A 21,519-nucleotide genomic window follows, 5' to 3' on the forward strand; every position below is an offset into this window, starting at 1 on the left:
TCGTATGGCTGCTTTGGCAGGAAAGGAATGGAAGAGTGGTCTGGTTGACAGGAACATGCTGTGAACACTTTGGCTCTGCAAATGTTCCACAGCAGTCTGAGGTCTCTATTTAAATAGAGTTCTTTGAGCTCTCACTCTTTGGATTGTGGTGACTCCTGTGTTTACATTGAAAGGCAAGTACCACATCTAGAACAGAATGGTTTGTGAGAGCGCCAAAAGGGTGAAAATCATGGATGGAAAACAGTCAAAGGCCAGGTGTGGCTGTGTGTCTTCTGGGCTCCCAGTAACTCTGTTTTCTTGTTATAGTTCCAAAGCCGACGACTTGTCAACTGCAATTCTGAAGCAGAAGAACAGGCCCAATCGGTTAATTGTGGATGAAGCAATCAATGAAGATAACAGTGTTGTGTCACTGTCCCAGGTGTGTTTAACATAACAGTGGTGTTGCAGAGGCAATGTGTGCTCTGTGAGTATCTCTTATTCTCATGTGGAAACTAGTCATTGTGCTCTTTTGCATGGGGTTATGAACAGAACAGAAGGGCAGTGATGGGAAAGGATATCCAGGTGTGACACCTGTGATTTGTGTTCAGACCTCAGGGCAGCACAGAATGGCCTTTGGAGAGAGTTTTAGTACAGTATCTGCTTGGCCACTCAATTAAATCAAGTTTCCTTATTTTTGTGGCCAATACCATGTACCAAAGAACCTGTTTTGGGAGAGGTCAGATGATGTTGACTTTCTCATATCACTCCATTTGCAGAGGTCAGCCATCTCAGTCTGTTATAGTAAAAGGAACACAGAGGTGTTCCTGATGAAGTACAGTGTAGTCTCCAAAATTCTCTACTGGAATAGATAGGTTAGTCCAGTGGTTCCCAGTGCTTCCAGGGCTGCGACACCTTTGGATCACAGAAATAGTGGCAGTAGTAAGAAATGCATCGCACAATGACATCACTGACGAATTGCTTGCAGTCGTGCAAGCCTCCAAAAAGTGGTAAAAGAGGGCCAGAGCAGTCAGGCAGGCTTTTTGCAGCAAGCAGTTTTTGTGCAGTGCAACTCTGCCTGCTGCGCTGAGCCTCCTTGCCGGTCTTTGAAGACTTGCACCGAAGTCTCTGCTGGGGCAGTGGGCAGTCCACAGTGCCCCAGGGTGTCGTGACACACACGTCAGAACCATTGGGTTCGCCCTCTATGGCAGGGGTGTCAAACTCATTTCATTACAAGGGCCGAATAGCATTCATAATGCCTGCTAAGGGCCAGAGGCGATGTCATTAGGCAAGAAGTGATGTCATTAAACAGGTCATAACCAAAAATAAACACTTTTTCTCAGTTAGAAACTCATTAACTACAAATGACAGAAGAGAAAATATGTAAATCTGTATCATATTTCAAGATACGGGAGAGCCAAATTTTCATGTGGGCTGCCCTTTCAGCAGTAACACCTCAGCACTACTCAGCAGATGAGAGCCTGAGGGCCGGATAAAAACCTGCTGGCCGCATTCAGCCCCCAGGCCTTATGTTTGACATCCCTGATCTATGGTGTCGCAGGAGACCTTTGGTTGCGTTTTTCCTTAATTTGCAAACCTGAGCTGGAAGAGACGCAAAGGTCACTGTCTGACAGCAGAATCCTTTGCATGTTAGAGCACAATCCAGAAGTGCTTTTGGGCTGGTGCAAGGCGCTGGCCCCTTGCACCGGCCCAGAGGTGATGCAGAAATGCAGGGCATTTTTGTGCCATGGTGAGAGTCAAGGGGCCAAATCCGGCCTCCACTGTGCTGGCGGAAGGGTAAGTTCATACCGGGCAAGTCAGGCCGGGTCTGGGGGCATTTTGGGGCAGGTGGTGGACTGACCAATGGAAGGATCAGGCCCAGGAGGGGTGTGGGTCTAGGATCGGGCACTTAGGTCACATTGTAACTCTCTTTGCATGCAGTCTGGCCTTACACCAGGATGCCGGCTCTATTTAGGTGGTGCAGATCTGAGTAACGCCATAGGGGCAGCTGCCGCGCAACACGGGGTAAGGGAAATGAATTCCCCTTACTCTGAGTTTCACTCAGCCAACCCCAAACCTGCTCTAGATGCTGTACAGGCCAGCCAACATACCTGCTCCAGGGCAGGTTAGGATTGGGCTGCCCATCTCTTGCAGCCTGTGAAAGATTACTCTGAAGTTTCAGTCCCATGAAAGTGTTGTTAAAATTGCAGCCTTATAATCCAAACTGTAGCAGGAGAGCAGGGAAGTCCAGTGCATCAGGGTGCTCACAGCTTTCAAATGACTAAAGCAAGCTAATGCATGCAGGTGGGTGCCAGGAACTGCCTGCTTTCTGTTGTAATAGGTCAATTCCTGAATGTGCAGTAAACTTATTTATTGTGTGACCCTGAAAGAGAGATGAATGGGGCAAGATCTCCACCCAAAATTTTGTTTCTAGCCATGATAGTCTCTCATACCTTGCTGGGTAGTTGCAGGGGGGATGAGGATAGGGATATGAGCTAGGAGGAGCACTTCCTGACCCTGATGATGGGCCATCACCAAGGCACCTGGCTGAGAAAAACAGGCCTTTCACAGGGTTAGCCAACTTTCTCCTGAACACTTTTCAGCCACTAGTTCTTCTGCCCAGCTTTCTTTGATGTAAACTCCACTGTATTAGTAGTGCTCGGTTGCTTTGTGTTTGTAAAATACAGGCATGGCCCTTTTTTTGCTAGAAGAAAAAAATAAGGCTGACTAAAGGAATGACTAAACCTTTCTTAATCACAGCTAATATTTTTGACTTGATTCTTTCCCATTATGAATTATTAAAACACAAGCAGTATTCTAGGGAAGGCCCAACAAGCATCTGTTAGGGAGGCCTTCTCCACAAATTGCTTTGTTTGAGCCATACTTGCAAGGGATTGCTGTCTTAGGATTCCCAGAGAGGCCATCCCTCCCCTGATAATGTGAAATTGCAGTCAGTTGTGGTGGATGAGGCCCTCTGTTGTTGAACACAGCAGCCCCTGTTGACCTAATCAGATCTGCCAAGTTGTGCCTGTCTTCTTTCCAACACTTACCAAGAAAACAGAGACCAGTCCACCTGTTCTAACTGTACTTCTCCAGCATGAAAGATTTAAATTTACTGCAGTCCAGGCCATAGCTTCTTCCAGGATTGCATTAAAAGCTTTACCAAAATAATGTAAATTTTCAAGCAATAACGTTGGTAACATTTTGAAGTTATCTTTCTTTGTATCCCATCTGCTTATGTAAGCCTGTCTATAGATGGCAGTTTTTACACCCTCTTTGAACTGTTCCAGCACTAGCTGTTACTGCAAGTAGAGAGGTTTCATCTACTGTGTACTAACTTTAAAAAAATTCTGTAATGAACCCCACTTTTCTCCCACTCAATGTTCACAGGCCAAGATGGATGAGTTACAGCTGTTCAGGGGAGACACAGTTCTGCTGAAAGGAAAGAAGAGGAGAGAAGCAGTATGCATTGTCCTGTCTGATGACACCTGCTCTGATGAGAAGATCCGCATGAACAGAGTTGTTCGCAACAACCTGAGGGTGCGCCTGGGAGACGTGATCAGGTGAGAGCCTCATTTTCTGCTAGACATGCTGAATTAATTTACCTGGTGAGCACAGAAGGGAAGCTTGGAAGGGACTTTGGAACTTGTGGGTTGTGCTGAAGTTCTAACTTCTGCCTGTTTCTCTTGTGTAATTTGACTGTGCTATTTTCAGCCCTTACCATAAAGGGGGCTGTTACAGTGGTGTTGTTTGGTTTGGACCCAGCTCTAAAGGTGTTGATGGATGAAATGAATAGCACTTAGGAGGAGACTACTAGTTTGTCCCAGTCAGTGCCTGGAGTCACGTCTGGGCAGAGCTGAAGAGAAAGCAGCAAAGAAACCAGTAACTCTGAACCCCTCTAGGATGAACACGCATCCAAGTTGAGACCAAAGACCTCTCTCTACCTATTGAGCCCTGGCTGGCTCCCTAACTAATGGGCAGTTAAAGCTTATCCTTGGGCGGGGGGGGGGGGTTTCTAGCTGATTGACTCTTGTGTTTTTTATACTGGCTGGGAGTGGTTTGCCTCTGTGAGCATGTGTGAGAAAGTTGTGTCCTTATTTGATGCTTAATTTTATAATTTTTTAAAGAGATGGTTAGCTGGTTGGTGAGACTAGAAGGCAGGATAGAAATGTTTTTAACTAGGGCTGCCACTGTAGTTTGAAAATCCCCAGTATGGAAATCCTGGAATGCCCAGCTTTTTCTGTTCTGAGAAATTATGCACAGTTTGAATGCGTTTGTTTCTGTATATTATTAAAGATTGTGGAAAGGCTGAGGAGATTGAAGCACTTTTTGTTTCAGTCCATCTTGGGGAGGAGGGCAGTTAAAGGAAATCTGAAGCAAAAGGGCAGAAGGTGAACCCGTGGGGGAGGGTGAAGGGATTTGGAAGCCATACAACTGTTTGTTGTCTGAACACTGGAAAACAATCTACAGAGAGAGAAAATAATTTTGGGGTAGGAATATAAGTGACTCATCCTTTTGTGGACTTCGGAAGTAGAGAAGCAGCAGTCAGTCTGGGTAGTAGTAATGGTGTAGCATTGGAAGCGTGGCAAGAACAAGGTAGGAGGGAGGTCATGTCCTCCTCGAGGCTTGGAGGGTTTAATTTCATTGTACATGTCTGACTGGCAAACGCTGGGTCGGGGGGGACCTTCTGTACGAGAATGCAACTGCCTGTGGGACCTAGAGCAACCCTTGTGCATTTCAGCATCCAGCCTTGTCCAGATGTGAAGTATGGCAAACGCATCCATGTGCTGCCCATTGATGATACGGTGGAAGGGATCACAGGGAACTTGTTTGAGGTCTACCTCAAGCCATACTTCCTGGAGGCGTACAGACCAATCCGAAAAGGTAACACCCGACACTGAATCAGTTCTGCAGCACAGTCTGAGGCTGTGCAGGGCCATGGCTGCTAGTTTGCCAGTGTCTTCAGCTGAATCTGGCCCTCTGGCTGTTTGACTCCAAGGGGAGAAAGCTTCTGACTTGCCATCTGAAGTGAATGGCCAACTTACCGAAGTAGTTATTTGAGCCGTAGCTGACAATGCAGGTGCATACCCCTTTGGTCTTCTCCTGCACAAGCTGAACATACTTAGTTTCTTCAGGCTTTCCTTAAAAATATTTCATTTTCTGGCTGGCTAGTGTTTCACTGCCTGCGCAGTGGAAGGGAGTGACGGTGGGCGGGCGACATCTCTTCTTCATTGTTAGCTCACTGACTAATCATTTCAGGGGACATCTTCCTGGTGCGTGGAGGGATGCGTGCAGTGGAATTCAAAGTGGTGGAGACCGATCCAAGCCCGTACTGCATAGTAGCTCCAGACACTGTGATTCACTGTGAGGGAGAGCCAATCAAGCGGGAGGTGAGTGCTGGCGACTTCTCCTGCAATCGGCAGCTTCTTCCTTTGAGGAGACCCATCCTTAAGGGTGGGAGAGTGTTCTTTAGGACGGGATGGATTTGAGGATGAAGAGTGTCTTCTGTCACATGATTCTGGAAGGAATGGCTCTTCTCTCCAAGGAAGGAAGGAACTGGAGTTGTGACCGTGCTAATCCAGCCATGTGCTGTGTTGTCAGTCAGAGAAATTTCTTGGTCTGTGTCGTCTTTCTTGGCTACAGTTTCAGCAGAGCTTCGGCTTCCTGCAAGGTGGGCCGGGCTGCGGATTGAGAGGACCACATTGCTGGGTTCTTTAGTTTGTGGCCAACCGATTCTTAACACCACTGTAGTTTTTTATTTAGGCTTTTGTAATTTGTTTTTTTAGTCCTAAAGTGACCCCCAAAGCACCTAGCATAAACACAAAACAATTAGCACATCAAATATCAAAATACCACAGCTAAAACAATTTTAAAATGTAACAAATCACAAGGACAGAGAGCAACTAGGGAGAAACCATAAACCATAAGCAGATTTGGAAGGGAAGCAGAAGTGCTCGGCACTGATGTAGGAAGAGAGGCATGCTGGGAAACGACAGGTGCTCAGCTTGATTGATAGAACCTTGATTGGCAAGTCTTGAGCTTCAGAGTTCCCAGTGAACCTTTAAAAGCTTCCTAAGCCTGGAAATAATCAGTTTTTAAATGATGAGAAGCAACTACCTTATTGAGTCCTTGGTGTACTTATTGTCTGCCTCTGACTAGGATGAAGAGGAATCACTGAATGAAGTGGGCTATGATGACATCGGAGGTTGCCGAAAGCAGCTGGCTCAGATCAAGGAGATGGTGGAGCTCCCGCTTAGACACCCTGCTCTTTTTAAGGCCATCGGCGTGAAGGTGGGTGGCTGCCTTGGAGAGAAACTGAGCTGCAGAATGTTGTGGTCTGGCCCTGCCAGAACTTGGGGCATGCTCTGCATGGGGATTATATTATTGAGACATACAAAATTATGCAGGGGATGGATAGAGTGGATAGAGAGATGCTCTTCACACTCTCACATAACACCAGAACCAGGGAACATCCGCTAAAATTGAGTGTTGGGAGAGTTAGAACAGACAAAAGAAAATATTTCTTAGTGCGTGGTTGGTCTGTGGAACTCCTTGCCATAGGATGTGGTGATGGCATCTGGCCTACATGCCTTTAAAAGGGGATTGGACAAGTTTCTGGAGGAAAAATCCATTACGGGTTACAAACCATGATGCGTATGTGCAACCTCCTGATTTTAGAAATGGGCTATGTCAGAATGCCAGATAGGGCACCAGAATGAGGTCTCTTGTTATCTGGTGTGCTTCCCGGGGCATTTGGTGGGCCGCTGTGAGATACAGGAAGCTGGACTAGATGGGCCTATAGCCTGATCCAGTGGGGCTGTTCTTATTATGTGGCTCTCAGACTGATCTATCCTTCCTTGTGGGCCATTCTGTGGATGCTTGCTAGGTAGGTGCTTCAGGGCCTCTGCTGGGTAACACTACTAGTGCTGACCTGGTCTTAAGTTTCATGTTCAGGTGCTAAGGAAATCTCTGTGCTTTTCCAGCCTCCCCGTGGAATCCTGCTCTATGGCCCCCCTGGTACTGGAAAGACCCTCATTGCCCGAGCAGTGGCCAATGAGACAGGCGCGTTCTTCTTCCTCATCAATGGTGAGTTCCAGACAGCTGTGTCATGCTGACTCGGGTTGTCCAAAGGCAGTGAAGTGCAGAGCCGCTAGCTGCCTGCCATGTTTTTCATATGTGTGTTTTGCAGTAGTTCATTTCTTCCAGAGAAGAACACCATCCTGGTTAAAGCAATGTCTCAGTGTTTCCATTTTTTGTTGTTGGGTGAAATGGAGTCAAGTTATGGGTTGTTCCTACATAATTTTGGACAGTGGCTGATGCACCTGAAGAGTTGACACTTTCTGTCAAGTTGCAGTGGAGGATTCCTTCTCTTCTGGGTGTAGGTGGTCTCTAATGAGCAGAGGGTAGGGCCTCTGCCACTTGGCTTTTCTTTGCAGAGTTGCTCTCTTTCCACTCTGTTTCAGTGTTGGTGTCAAGGGACATATTTCAGGCTTCCCACTAGCATGCTGCATTTGCAAAGCAGCCTGGTCACTGACCTTTGCTGTTGTTTCTTGGTTGTAGCGGGTCTATCAATTTTTGCCTTACCTCAGGAGAGTACCCTTCTTGTTCCCTTGAGCATTGCTTCATGTTTGCTGTGCTCACTTGTCCGTAGAGAACTTGTCTCCTTGAAAACTTCACCTTCGGGAGAGCAAAAGAAGCACTCAGGTCTGCGTATTGCAGATCGTTCTCGGTGAATCAAAGACAGGAAGTCTTCTGTCTGGTCCTCAGCATCATCAACCTGGTCCTTCTATTTTTAAGCCATAACTAATTCAGCTAGTTTGCAAAGATAAATGCTTTTGGTATGCTATGGAGGGCCCGGAGCTGCAACGAATAGTGTTGTCTTCAGGCAGGCACTTATAAACTCAGGAGCTAAGTTGGAGAGGCCTTAGGAGCACCTATTTGTCTGCGCCCTTTGCTTCTAGGATATAAGGCTGCATATTGTGTTGGTCACTTGTTGCCTCCTCCCTCATGTTCAAGTGGCACTTTTCCACAGGTCCCGAAATCATGAGCAAGCTGGCAGGTGAGTCAGAGAGCAATCTGCGGAAGGCCTTTGAGGAGGCTGAGAAGAATGCTCCTGCCATCATCTTCATTGATGAGCTGGATGCCATTGCTCCAAAGAGAGAGAAGGTGAGAGGTGTTTGGCATACCTGTAAAGACAGGTGGGGGTCGGTTGTATGGATAAAGCACTGAAATTGGATGTGTGAAGGAATACTTTAAGGGCCGTGTTTTATCTGCCTCAGTCTTCTCTGCCCCAGCTGGCGTGATTTCAGATCCCACCCTTGTCTGGAGGTGCCAGGTACTGAACCTGGGACTTTTTGCATGCCATTAAAGTCCAGTCCTTTAGTACCTAGATGCGTGGGCTGGGAAGCAGCCAATCCTCAAATGATGGGATGCATTTTGCTTATGCTGGTGGCTCTTATCAGTCAGATCAAGGCTTCCTTCTTGGCCTGCCACTCTCCTTGTCTCTCGGGAGACAAGGTCTTCTAAGATAGCTGAGTGTACTTGTCGGTTGCAGTGAGGGGAGTAGTTTATCTTGGGGCTCCACCCCACTGTTTACCTCGTGGCCGGGCTCTTCAGAGCTTTACACTCCCAGTTGCTCTTTCCACAGACACATGGTGAGGTGGAACGTCGTATTGTATCTCAGCTGCTGACACTCATGGATGGCCTGAAGCAACGGGCACATGTGATTGTGATGGCTGCCACCAACAGGCCCAACAGCATTGATCCAGCACTCCGAAGATTTGGTGAGTGGGCTTGCTCCATTCTGCTGAGTGGATGTACAAGGGCTGGGTGGTGCATCTAGTGACATGTGCCTGACTGGTCTTCAACATGCTACTTACAGCATTCTGTGTTTAAATGTGCACTAGAACAGCCCTGTACAATGTGGCTCACAGGTAGATTGCAACCTCCTGCCCAGGTATTTGTATCCGCTGGGAGAGTTGCAAATTTGCATTTTGGGGGGCTTGAGTCTTTCTCTTTGGAATTGGAAGCAGAGCAGTGCACACTTGAAAATAGCACCTCTTCTTGGTTCAGACTTTTATATCTGAGGCAGGGAGCAGACTTGATGAGACAGCAGAGAGAGGAAGTGAACGTGCTGCTTGGCTGACATTTTGTGATGCAGGCACTGCTTGTTCGAACACATACCATTTTTCGACATGCAAAAGTTAAAAAAGAACTTGAGTCCTAAAAAGAAATGACAGGAGAGTGCTCTGCTGGGGTGAATATAGACAGTGGTTCCCCCCTTGCTAAATAGAGCCACCACTTTGAAAGGTGCCTCTTTACCTATAAGCGAGTCTTCAGCAAAGGGCTTCTTTGCTGACTCGTCTTCTGAGGCTCTGGGTTCATACATGCTGCAGAAACAAGTGGGTGTTGTTTGGATGGGGCAGGATGCTACTTTGGGAGAAAACAGCATTTTGGAAAAACTGCTCAACAGAATCCTGCTCTGTTAGTGGAAGGAGAGCGTCCAGAGCAGTCTGAGTTGTATCTTCTCCCATGTATAGAATCCACTTATTGATGAAGTCTTCCCCACACCCAAGGGAGACCCCTTCCAGTTGCATCCTTGTTTGTTTGTGTTTTTTCCTTTTTTATTTTCCAAAAACAAATATAAACAAACACACATAACACATAACACAAAAAACATAACACCACTACACACACAAAAAAAGGGGAAAATCATATATCATTATCATGTATCACTACAACTAATAAATCATTACATATCTTAATCAATTTCCTCTTCTAAATTTACCTCTTAATATCATTTTTCATTCATCCGTCTATTATAACATATCAAATACTGTATAATATAGATGTGATACAATCATCTAAATGCCCTATCATATTTCTAAAACTTCATTTGCAACCAAGCATAAAAAGATTTCCATTGCTCAATTTATGTCGGTTTTCGTTATTAATCCAAAATTTCTGAACGTCTGTCCATTGCCTCATTATTTTCTCTATTAATTCATCTTTCGTTAATATTTTGAAATCTTTCCAATATCTAACATATAAAATCCTCACTACAATTAAAATCATAATAACTAAATAAACATCGATTTCTTTATCTATAACATATAAAATAATATTAAGCAAAAATAATTCAGGTTTCAGCAATATCATAAATTCAACAATCTCTTATATTACGCTTCTTACCATTCTCCAATAGATTTGCATTTTTTTTATATATCCACCACATGTTCCTTCCACACATTTACACTTCCAACAAGTACTTGATATATTTTGTTTCATTTTTACCAGTTTTTTGGTGTCATATACCATCTATAAAACATTTTATATATCTTTTCTTTAAAATTTGTTGCTCGAATAAGTTTTATATCATGCTTCTAAATCTGTTCCCATTGATCTATTGTGATATTATGGTCTATATTTTATGCCCATTTTATCATACATAATTTTTTTTGCGTCTCAAAATCCAATAAAAACATATACTTTTTAAAATATATTTTTTTTCTTTTGTTTCTAGCAATAGTCTATCAAATGGCGTCTATTCCATATAGAAACCTTCTTATTTGTCTCTCCCAAATCTTGAATCTAATTATAGGCACGTCCACCAGCCAGTCTCCACACCTTGCCTTGACAATTCTTTTTTTCTCTTCTTCTTCACTGTCCATGGAACATGTCTCAGAATTCTAGCTTTATTGTCATCCACTGTCCATTTCTTTTCCTGTGAAGCCTTCAGTAATTATCTCTGTAAAAGGTTCTGATGAATTTCACATGAATTTCTCTTGGTAATTCGTGTTTTCTCAAATAAAAAGTGCTCACTCTTCTAGCTGAATCCAATTCTTTAGGTATCTCCTTCTTCGGTGTATCAATCTATTCTGATATTAATCTAACAATCCATCGTGATGTATCTTCTTTCTTTTCTGGTATATTTTGTATCCTCACCACTCAAGCTGCACTATCCCTCTGAATTTTCATTAACGTTGTCTCTGCGTCATACTGATTTTCTTCTATCTCCGATATTTTAGCTTGGTCTTATCTTTTGTCCCGATCTCTCAATCTCTTGTTTATTTTCTTCTGGTGTAATTTTCACATCCCTCAGGTGTCCACTAAGTTCATCTAATTGTTTAGTTAAAACATCCACGCTGGCTTGAATCTGTGCAGATTGATTTATTTGTTGCTGTACCATTGCCAACAGTTCTTCCATGTTATCTTGCATAGTCTGTTTCCAGTCTTTCCCTTTCGCTTCCTCTTGTACTAATTTTCCAAATCCCGTCTCTGATGCTGACAAACTTCGAACTTTCTTACCTGCCATCTCATTCTTCCTTCCTGTGGAACTCAAATATCTTTTACTTGCAATGCTCTTTAAGACCGCTAGATATTCTCGGCGTATTATCTTCCTTGCTCCACTTATTGAACACAAATCCAATTCTTGCAATGTCTTTTTAAATCCAGTAGACGCCACTGGTGCACTGTTCTTGTTTTGTTTCTGTTCTCTTGTCTCTTATTTATACTTGTAGCCTTGGCAACCAACATTCCTCAGTCCACAAGAATGTCAAAACATCCAGCCGTTTTCAGGCAATCCCGAACGAAAGTATCAAATCAAGGCAATAAACGCTCCAATACACAAACTTTATCCAAGGACAGTTAATTTGTAGGCCACCGAAATTCAAAGTTATAAAATTGTAATTATATTTTCGGATAACCCTAAAAAGCTTGGTAAATCTCTTCTATGATTTCTCCTCACACTGATAAACAGCTGAGGGGGGAAAAAACCTCCCCCATCTTCTTCCCACGCCAAGAAAAACCAAATCAAGCAGGCAGTTACTCAATCCGCGCCAGGCGTACACAAACGGAATAACACTTACTTAAGTCTTTCCCTGCTGGGGCCTTCAGCTTGATTCAACACGAATTCTTCACTGTTACTGCCAAGACGGCGGAATCTCCTGGGAAAGCCCCCTGGCTGGGCTTTATCTCCTCAGGGATCATGCCATCACATGGAGGAGTTTGTCTCTCCTGACAAACAATCCCCAGGTCCCTCAGATCCGCAGTTTAAGGAAAAAAACAGAGTGCCCTTCAAGAGCTTGAGAAAGGTACATCTGCTCACTGCTGGCTGGCCCCTCCCCTCCCAGTCGCATCCTTGTTTGGAGGAGGCTCTACATTCTGGCCTTCAGGGCCTGCTAAGCAGAGGCTGTTGGTTTTTTTCTCTTCTCCCCTATCTGTTTTTTGAGTCTTAATTCCCTGCAGGGGCACTGAGAAAAAGGAGTTGCTTTCTTCAGGCTTCAGTGTCCCCTCACTGGGCCAAAAAGATCAAGAAGACTGCAGTTGTGGGCAGAGGTGCCAGTAGCTGCATGGATGCTTGGCCACTAAGGGGCTCAGTTAGCCACATGGGTCTTCATGAGCAGGAAACGGGCATTACTTTATTACTGCTTCTCCCTCCCTTACTGCATTGGGAAAACTGCTGCAGGCACCTCCCAGCCAGCCTCTGGAGCCAAGGAGATAATGAGGTGCTGTTGCTTCCCCTCCAGTCCCAGTGACTGGAGCCAAGGTCATGGACAATGCTAGTTGGGAGTCTGATTCAGATGCTACCCAGTATGTTTTCACTCTGGAGGGCATTCAGCGGAGGGACTTACTCCAGAGAGACCAGTTCACCCCATCCTGCAGATGAGGCAGTGGGGCTGCAGGCTCTGTCCCGCATAGAGTAAACTTTTGCATGGGATCATAGGGTTGGAAGAGACCCACAAGGTCTACAACTTCAACCCCTGCCAATGCAGACACACAACTACAGCATCCCTGATAAATGGCTATCCAGTCTATGCTTAAAGACCTCCAACAATGGAAAGTCTACTGCCTTCCAAGGCAGATTGTTCCACTGCCAAGCAGTTCATACCGTCAGGAAGTTCCTTTTCGTGTTTAGTCAAAATCTCCCTTGCTGTAACTTAAGTCATTTGTCCTCGTCCTGCGTTCTGAAGCAGCCAAGAACAAATCTACTCAAAATCCACATGACAGCCCCTCAGATATTTCTAGATACCCTGTCTCCTCTTATCTGACTCTTCTGCAGAGATGTCCAACTCCTTCCACCTGGTTTCAGAGAGCATGGTCTCCAGTCTCCTAGTCACCCATCTGTGGACTTGCTCCAGCTTGCGAATATCCCTCTTAAACTGCTGTGTTCAGAATGGAACACAGCAGTGTTTCTCAAACTGTGGGTTGGGACCCACTAGCTGGGTTGCAAGTCAATTTCTGGTGGATCATCTTTCATTTCAATATTTTATTTTTAATATATTAGACTTGATGCTACCATGATATGTAACTGAATTTGTAAAAATATTACAGACCTGTACGTTTAACAACCGACTATGTATATGCTTTTAACAATGATAGTAAAGGGGACTTACTCCTGGGTAAGTGTGGGTAGTATTGCAGCCTAGGATTGTTAAACATTTTCCTGCTTGATGATGTCACTTCTGATCATGACATCACTTTCTGTGGGTCCTAACAGATTCTCCTTCTAAAAAGTGGGTCCCAGTGCTAAATGTGTTAGAACCACTGGAACACTGTTGCAGGTGGGGTCTGGTTGAAGCAGAATACACCAGTCCCATTACTTCTTGCAGTCTCAATACCACACTTCCGTTGATACAGCCTGAAATTGCATTTGCTGCCTTTGCCACCATATCATTCTGCTGGCTCATGTTTACTGTCTAGATCAGTAATTCTAAATCTTCTTAGCACCAGGACCCACTTTTTTTAAATGACACTTGGAACCCACCTAGCTTTATGAGACTTAAAAACCAGCAGATCTAGAAATAAATTATTTTTTTCAAAAAATTTATTTACAAGTAATATTTTATTTGCAAAAGCACTCAGTCCATTTCTCGTAATGATGCAGCCCTGATGAATAGCCTTGAGGAGCTAAGGGCGCAGTCCTAACCCACTTTCCAGCACCGACATAAGGGCGATGCAGCTCCGAGGTAAGGGAACAAACATGCCCTTACTTTGAGGAGGCCTCGTGAGTGCCACCCAATTGCAGAATGCAGCACACGTCCCATTGGCACCACTATGCCAGTGCTGGAAAGTTGGTTAGGATTTGGGCCCAAGTTATGTGACCAGTCTTCTCCTGCCCCCACTACCTGTCATTGGTGGACTTGGGGAAAAAAACACACCTGAATAAAGATGCTCCAAAACTTATCTCCCTATGTTTAAACAAGCTCGCAAACTGCAGGAGCTCAGCTGTTTGTAGGGCAGTTTGCAGCTATCTGATTTCAAAGCTTGAGGCAATTAGTTATCCAGTTTTTCTATCACCCGTGTTTTCATTGGAGCAGAAATCGGTTCATGACCCACAGTTTGAGAAACGCTGGCCTAGATCATTTTCACGGGTACTACTATCCAGGGAAATATCCTCAGTCTTGTATACTGGTTGTGCCTTCTTATCCGCAGATTTTCTCTCCACAGATTTGGCTTAACCCACGTCCCACGACCTGCATTGAGCCAGACATGGCTCAGCCTGAAGCCTTGGAAGGCAACTGGAGCTGTGCTCCAGTCACTTCCAGAGGCCAATCTGAGCACCTTAGAAGGCCAATCCTGGTTTTCTGGGAAAACTGGAAGTCAAGTTTAAAGGCCTTTTAATGCCTTCATGGGGCCGGGTTTCTCCCAAGGGCAGGAGGGCTGCTCTTTGGTTGCCTCCGGAGTGTTAAAGGTGCCTTGAACTGTGGATTTTGTTATCCGTTCCAGGAACAGAACCCCCATGGATAACAAGACACCACCTTTATGTTCTTATTTTTTTCCTTCTGCCCAAATGCAGAACATTCTATTTATCACTACTGACAATCATTTCATTCACTTTTGCTGAGTTACCACCCTGTCAAGATCATCTTGGATCCTGTTCCTGTAGAGTCTAGGGCAGCAATTTGCAACCTTTTTCATCTCACAGCTCACTGACAAGGCACTAAAATTATCAAGACATACCGTCAGATTTTTGATAATTGACAAGGCACACCATTCTAACAATGGGGGGGGCTCACATCCCCCATTGGCCCTACTAATAAATGACCTTTCCCCAAATTCCTGTGGCACACCTGTGGACCACTCATGGCACATCAGTGTGCCACGGCACAGTGGTTGAAAATGGCTGGTCTAAGGTATCAGCTACCTCTCCAAGTTGGTGTTGTCCACGAATTTGATGGGCATCCTCTCTGCTGCTTCATCTAAGTCATTTATAAGGGTATTGAACAACACCAGGTGCAACAGAGCCCTGAGGTACTTCACTCATCCGTTCCCTCCAGGTAGACAAGCCATTGACTAACATTTTCTGAGTACGGTCTGTCACTCAGCCATGAATTTACCCAACAGTAGCACAATGCAGTTCGCATCCCATCAGGCTATTGTGGGGAAAGTTGTCTGAAGCCTTACTGAAATCCAGAGATATCATGTCCACAGTATATCATCTCCCCATTTTCTCTGTCATGCAAGGAGATCAGGTTTGTCTGGCAAGACTTGGTCTTAAGAAGCCCATGCTTGCTCTTGGCAATTACTACCCACCTTTCAAAATGCTTGCAGACAGACTGCTTTAATGATCTGCTCTGGCACCTTGCCAAGTATCTCTGTCAAGCTGACCAGTTGATAGTTGTCAGGGTCTTCTTTTTCCCCTTTCCTGAATGTAGGGTCCATGTTTGCTTGCTCCCAGTCTTCTGGCACTTCCCTGTTTCTGCAGAAGTTCTCAAAGATTATAGACAGAGCCTCCCTGAAAAAGTCCTCCAGGTCTTTGAGCACCTTAGAATGCAGCTCATCCAACCCCAAAGAGAACAGCTACATAATCCTGAACCACATTCTTTTGCCTATCTTGGGCTGCAGCTTCCTCACTCTCTCCCTTGTTCCATTCTCACGCAGTCACGTGCAGTCTCCTTTGCAGGTGAAGACAAAATAGGAGTTGAGCAGGTCTGTCTTCTCTCAGACCTTCGCCATCTTTGCACTTCGCCATCTTCCCCATGCAGCAGACCCACCACTCCCTTGTTCTTCCTCCTGTGCTGAACATCACCATAACCTTTTTTTGTTTGTTTTTAAAGTTAAAATGAGATTTTCATTGTGGTTTATTTAACAAGCTTGGTGAGGTGATTTTTCTGTATGAACAAATCCAGATCCACTTTGCCTGTCTTATAGACTGATTTTGGTCATAGAGGCAAGTCTATGCAGTTATGTGGGACTCCCATGTAGTCTCAAATAGTACTGCTATTTGACAAACTGCTAGTAAAACCTTTTTAGTTTGTTTTAAATCCTCCCCCAGCTACCTATGGGGGAGTGTCTTGCTCCCACTTCCCTCCTTATCTGTCCCATACATAGTCCCTTCTGACAAGGATCTCTGCATATTACCTTTGCTTGTTGTACTAGTTTCCACTAGAAGAAACAGCATATCAGATCAAATGCAACTACTCAGACATACTTGTTGTTTTGATGAGGTGAAACTTCAGACTTGTGTCCAAATCATTTGTTAGCAAAATTATATCTGCTCTTTCCTCATTTGCCTTTCATGTTCTAAATGCTCAAATTCTGCAATGTACATTTTAACATGGCACTTGAGCCATTTTTTCTGTTCTGATTGCTTCTTGCCCTTATGAAAAACTAGTCCATTATCAACCAGTTTCAAACACTGAGACCTGTTGATCTTAACCAAATACTACTGGAAGCCTGACCACTACATGTGCATTTGCTTCTATACAGTAATTCAAAGGTCTCCTCTGCCTAGTCTGTTTGGATTTCATTGTGTTACTTTTAGTATCTTTATGTTGCCTCTCAGTGACATCAAGAGTTTGTGCTGTGCAGTGGCTGAGAAACTGAGCTTCAAGTCAGGTTGTTCCCACCTCCATCTTGCCTCTGCCATCAGCTCACTCGGTGACCTTGGGCAAGCTGCCCTCTCAGTCTGGCAGCTGCAACGGGGGGATGAGAATCTTTGCTCCTCTTGCAGGATTGTTGTAACCACCTTGGGCGTTTGCTTCAGCATGGGAAATGTGGGATATATATATTTTCAATAAATAAGACTTAGATACTTTGCAGCTTACAAAGTGATGCTGTAGTGGTGGCAATGACGATGTGAAGAAAGGGGTTGGGTTTCATACCGTGCATCAAGACATGAGTGGCAGCATTGGTTGTGGTTCCCTGCAGGTCGCTTTGACAGGGAGGTGGATATTGGCATTCCAGATGCCACTGGCCGCCTGGAGATCTTGCAGATTCACACCAAGAACATGAAGCTGGCTGACGATGTTGATCTGGAGCAGGTTGGTGGTGGAGCATGTGTGGTGGTATTAGTGTCTCAGAGTGTGCTTGGTGCCAGGCACGAGGCAGCAGTCTTGAGCCAGAGCTGGACACAGATCTTCCTGACAAAAAGAGGAGCGAGTCTGGGGCAGGTACTAAAGGCTGAGGAGATGCAGGGAAGAGAATTTTAAGGTCGGGCAGGGGGTCAAGCCCATGATGCAGTCACATCAGACTTTGGTGTCCAGTACTGAGTTGTTCAAAAAAAGGGTATCTGTGAGGAAGCTGCTACCCATTTTTCACTCCTCCCCCAGGGGTGGAGGGTGGTGGGAGTTGCTGCATTTGCTGCCCAAGGTGGCAAGATGGCCAACTTGCCTTTGGACACACAAGACCCTTTTTGTCTTGTGTAGAGTTACTCATTGGAGGGTTCTTGAGAGGAAGTGATGACAGGTGGGTCAGTGTGAACCAAGGCTATGGGTTATCACTGTAGTCAGAGCAAAGCAGATTGGTGCTAGATGTAGGTCTGGCTGTCATCCTGATTCTCCTCCAGCCCAACAGCTGGGCTCCTTTTTCCTGCTTATTCACACCTCACTTCTTATGGTTCAGGTGGCCAACGAGACCCACGGTCATGTTGGTGCAGACTTGGCTGCGCTTTGCTCAGAGGCAGCTCTGCAAGCGATCCGGAAGAAGATGGACCTCATTGACCTCGAGGATGAGACCATTGATGCCGAAGTGATGAACTCTCTGGCCGTGACTATGGATGACTTCAGGGTAAGGCTCTTCCACTGTTTGGCATGGAGAACTGTGTTGGCAGAATTTGCAGGGCGCCAGGCACAGAAGTCTCAGTAAATCTCCCTCCTCCCTTCTCTCCTTGCATATCCCAGTGGGCCCTCAGCCAGAGCAACCCCTCAGCCCTGCGTGAGACGGTGGTGGAAGTGCCACAAGTGACTTGGCAGGATATTGGAGGCTTGGAAGATGTCAAGCGAGAACTCCAGGAGCTTGTGCAGGTGAGTGCTGCTGCTGCCAGGCTTCTGGTCACTTAAGACCTGAGCAGTTGCCTGCCATGAAGATCCACTTGGGGTCCTTGGAAGGCTGATCGCCTTGCTGCTGCCCTCCTCTTCCCTGCCCCCCAGTTCCAGCAACGGCACTATGGCTTTTGCTTTACAGCAGGGATCTCTAAACTTTTAGGCTAGAGGGCCACATCAAGTAACTGGCATGGTGTTGAGGGTTGGAAAAATAAATACATTTTAAATATAAAATATAAATAAATACGTTAGAAAGCCTAAGGCCTTCAGGCAGCCCAAAAAGTCCCTTCTGGTTTTTTAGGACAACCAAGAAGTGATGTTTTTAGGCCTTTAGAAAGCATTCTGAGGGAGGCACATGGCTTCCCCGGCTCTCAGAACTCCCTCCAGAGACAACTGAAGCGCAGCTGTAGTCACAGTCAGTCGAGTGGGCCAGAGGCTTGCAGGGGACCAGAGGTTTGCCATGGGCCAAATTGAAGCTTGTTGCAGGCCGCATCTGGCACCTGGGCTGGGGTTTGGAAACCCCTGCTTTCCAGCAAGCCTGCTGCAGACTTTGTGTGCTGTCAAGCCACAAGACCTGTAGGAAGAAGTGTGTTTTGAGATTGATTGCTCAGATGTTGTCCATTAACCAACCCCTCTCGGGCTCAGACCTTCTGTGCAGCTATCTTGTGGGGAAACACACCTGTGAGTTTCCACCCATGTGGGATTTGCAGCCACGTGTTTACTGCAGTCCTGGGCTTTATTCATGGCAAGAGCACTGCTCATCCCTTTTCTCTCACTGACTGTCATGACTGGGGGTAAGGGGGGTGCAAATGCTCATGGAGGGCTGCTGCAAGCTGCAGGTGGTGCAGGGAGCCCTGTGCAGCCCTCTGCAGGCCTCCCCAAGGCTTAGTGTTCAAGCGGAGCGATCATAAAGCACTTCCTGTTTGCAAAGCGCAACTTTGCAATAGCTCAGTTTTAACATTCTAAGCCTCTGAGCCCTGCGGAGGGCTGCATGGGGTTCCCCACACTTCCTGCAGATTGCAGCAGCCCTCCGTGAGTATAAGCACCTCCCTTACACCCACATTAGCAATGCAATCCTGTGGATAGCTTCACTGCCCTTGCTTTCTCCCCCTGCGAAGACTTACCTCAGAAGTAAAACTCCTGAGAAGTTTGAGAACCACTGCTATATGCACTTTTCTAGGAGAAAGCTCCATTGAACACAATGGGACTTACTTCTGAGTAATCATACATAGATGGAAAGCTTCACGTCCCGCCTTCTCTCTCCAGTGGGAAGAGAATTGAAGTTCTGATGAGAGAGGACTGTTCTCCTTCCCCCCATCCTAAGCGGGGGAACACAAAAGACCAAGCAAAGGCCACTTTCACTCACCACAAGCAAGGGAGAGGGGAGGTAGCCGTGAACAGTGAGGGAGTGAGCTCTCATGAGGGGGGGTTCTGTCAGGAGCCAGTCTAGGGTGCTGTCTTGCCTCTCCAGTACTAATGGATATAGAAAACTGTGATTGTGGTGGCCATGTGTTCAAAAGTCACATAGAAGACTCCAAACTCACAGACTAAGGGGTGAAAAGTGGGAGCAAGATGCTTGGATATTCCAGACAAAAATCCACAGAGGAGACTAATGAGGAAACCTGTGTGGGTTTGCATTTGAACATGCAGTTATTCATGGGAAATGCTCGCTGCAGGTAGGTTTTCGCCCGCACTTTGGTGTGAACGGCTGCCCAGTGGCTGGAGTGAGGGGGAAGGCCGCTAACCCAAGTGCCTCTTATGGCTGGACTGGTCAGCGAAAGGCCTTCTTGGAGGTCATTCTGGCTTGATGAAGGACTTGCTTCTGTCTTGTGCATTTCTTCTGCTTCCTTTTAACCAGGGAGATCTTCAGGTGCCCAGATCTTGTCATAATCTCTTTGGCGCTAAATATGTCCTGGTTGAATGGAACTATATTAACACATGCCAAATTTTTTCACCAACTGTCATGCAGTCTGGGAGATTAGATTGAAATGTTTGCCAAGTAACATCACCACACGTCTTCTCTACATTCTTAAAAGCAGCCTGCTGGTTTTCTTTAAGATCCTGAGGACAGCGCTCTGATGACTAACCTCAGAACAGTGGGCACCTCTTGTGTGTGTTTTCATTTGCAGAGTTGGCTTGATGCTGTTTCTGTCCATGTTGTGTTTGGTCTAGCTGCTGCTAAGCAGCACCATTTGCAGGTTCCTTTGCCCTGATCGCCAGCATGGGGGCGGCTCTTGGGCCACTACTCTTCTACATTGTATCAGAGAGGGACATAATGAAAGGGGAAGATGCCTGGCTTTGAGTGGGTGTTGCACCTCTATCACTCAGACTCGATCCAGTGAGGCTTGCTGAAGAGCAAACCACAAGAGTTCTCCAGAGTGTTCTGCACCCATGCACGTCCCATTGTGACAGGGCTCCATGCAGAATGTGTGCAGGTGTATGGACATTCGCATGCCCTCCCCTTCCTACATGAAGCCTCTCGGGATACCGAGAACTGACCTTGAACTTCTCTTTCCCCAGTACCCAGTAGAGCATCCTGACAAATTCCTCAAGTTTGGCATGACCCCCTCCAAAGGAGTGCTGTTCTATGGGCCTCCTGGCTGTGGGAAGACCCTGCTGGCCAAAGCCATTGCCAACGAATGCCAGGCCAACTTCATCTCCATCAAGGGTCCAGAGCTGCTCACCATGTGGTTTGGAGAGTCAGAGGCCAACGTGCGCGAGATCTTTGACAAGGTAAGCAGGCTCTCAGAATGGTCTGCCTTCACATAATCTGACATGGCAGGGAAATGCCAAACTGGCAAGGGCTGCAGCACTCTTGGTCAGGGTCAGACTGACTGGCCTTGGGGGGACCCCTGGTATCTTTGTGCTTGACTTCTGATGAGCTGGCCACCATTGAGTATAGTTGGCGGCGGGTCCTTGCCTCGGTGACTCTGGCTCTCCTGGAGTCTCCCTCAGGTCTCAGGCAGGTTCAAGGTCAGGAAGTTCTCCTCTCTGGCCTCCTTCCTCCAGGGCTGAAGCAAGCCCAATCCCTCTGGGGGCCTTGATCTTCCCCCTTGTGCAGGAGGGACTCTCCCCTTTGGCCTTCCCCTTTGCCTTACTCCCCTCTGGAGAGGAGCCTCCTCCCTCTTCACCTCCTTATGAAGCTAGCCCTAGGTTTGTCCATCCCCACTCCTTCTGGCCACGTGACTGTTTGCTGCTCCCAGCTGGTACTTGGCCCTACTCCCAGGTAGGTGTTCTGCCTGGGACCCCAGTCCTGATAGTACTTGGGGCTTACTCCCAA

General features: G+C 46.2%; 1 protein-coding gene across 1 annotated transcript in view; it reads left to right on the plus strand.

Moving 5' to 3' along the window:
* VCP (valosin containing protein) overlaps positions 1–21,519 on the plus strand; it is a 33,374-nt gene that overhangs the window by 6,393 nt on the left and 5,462 nt on the right. Inside the window, exons 2-13 of the mRNA XM_066615023.1 lie at positions 307–418; positions 3,367–3,539; positions 4,718–4,860; positions 5,236–5,366; positions 6,136–6,267; positions 6,960–7,062; positions 8,009–8,142; positions 8,624–8,759; positions 17,128–17,240; positions 17,821–17,985; positions 18,099–18,221; positions 20,760–20,972. Coding sequence (XP_066471120.1) covers positions 307–418; positions 3,367–3,539; positions 4,718–4,860; positions 5,236–5,366; positions 6,136–6,267; positions 6,960–7,062; positions 8,009–8,142; positions 8,624–8,759; positions 17,128–17,240; positions 17,821–17,985; positions 18,099–18,221; positions 20,760–20,972 — 1,678 coding nt within the window. The remainder of the gene's footprint in view (positions 1–306; positions 419–3,366; positions 3,540–4,717; positions 4,861–5,235; positions 5,367–6,135; positions 6,268–6,959; positions 7,063–8,008; positions 8,143–8,623; positions 8,760–17,127; positions 17,241–17,820; positions 17,986–18,098; positions 18,222–20,759; positions 20,973–21,519) is intronic.

This window comes from Tiliqua scincoides, chromosome 2, assembly GCF_035046505.1.
Source record: "Tiliqua scincoides isolate rTilSci1 chromosome 2, rTilSci1.hap2, whole genome shotgun sequence".
NCBI lineage: Eukaryota > Metazoa > Chordata > Lepidosauria > Squamata > Scincidae > Tiliqua > Tiliqua scincoides.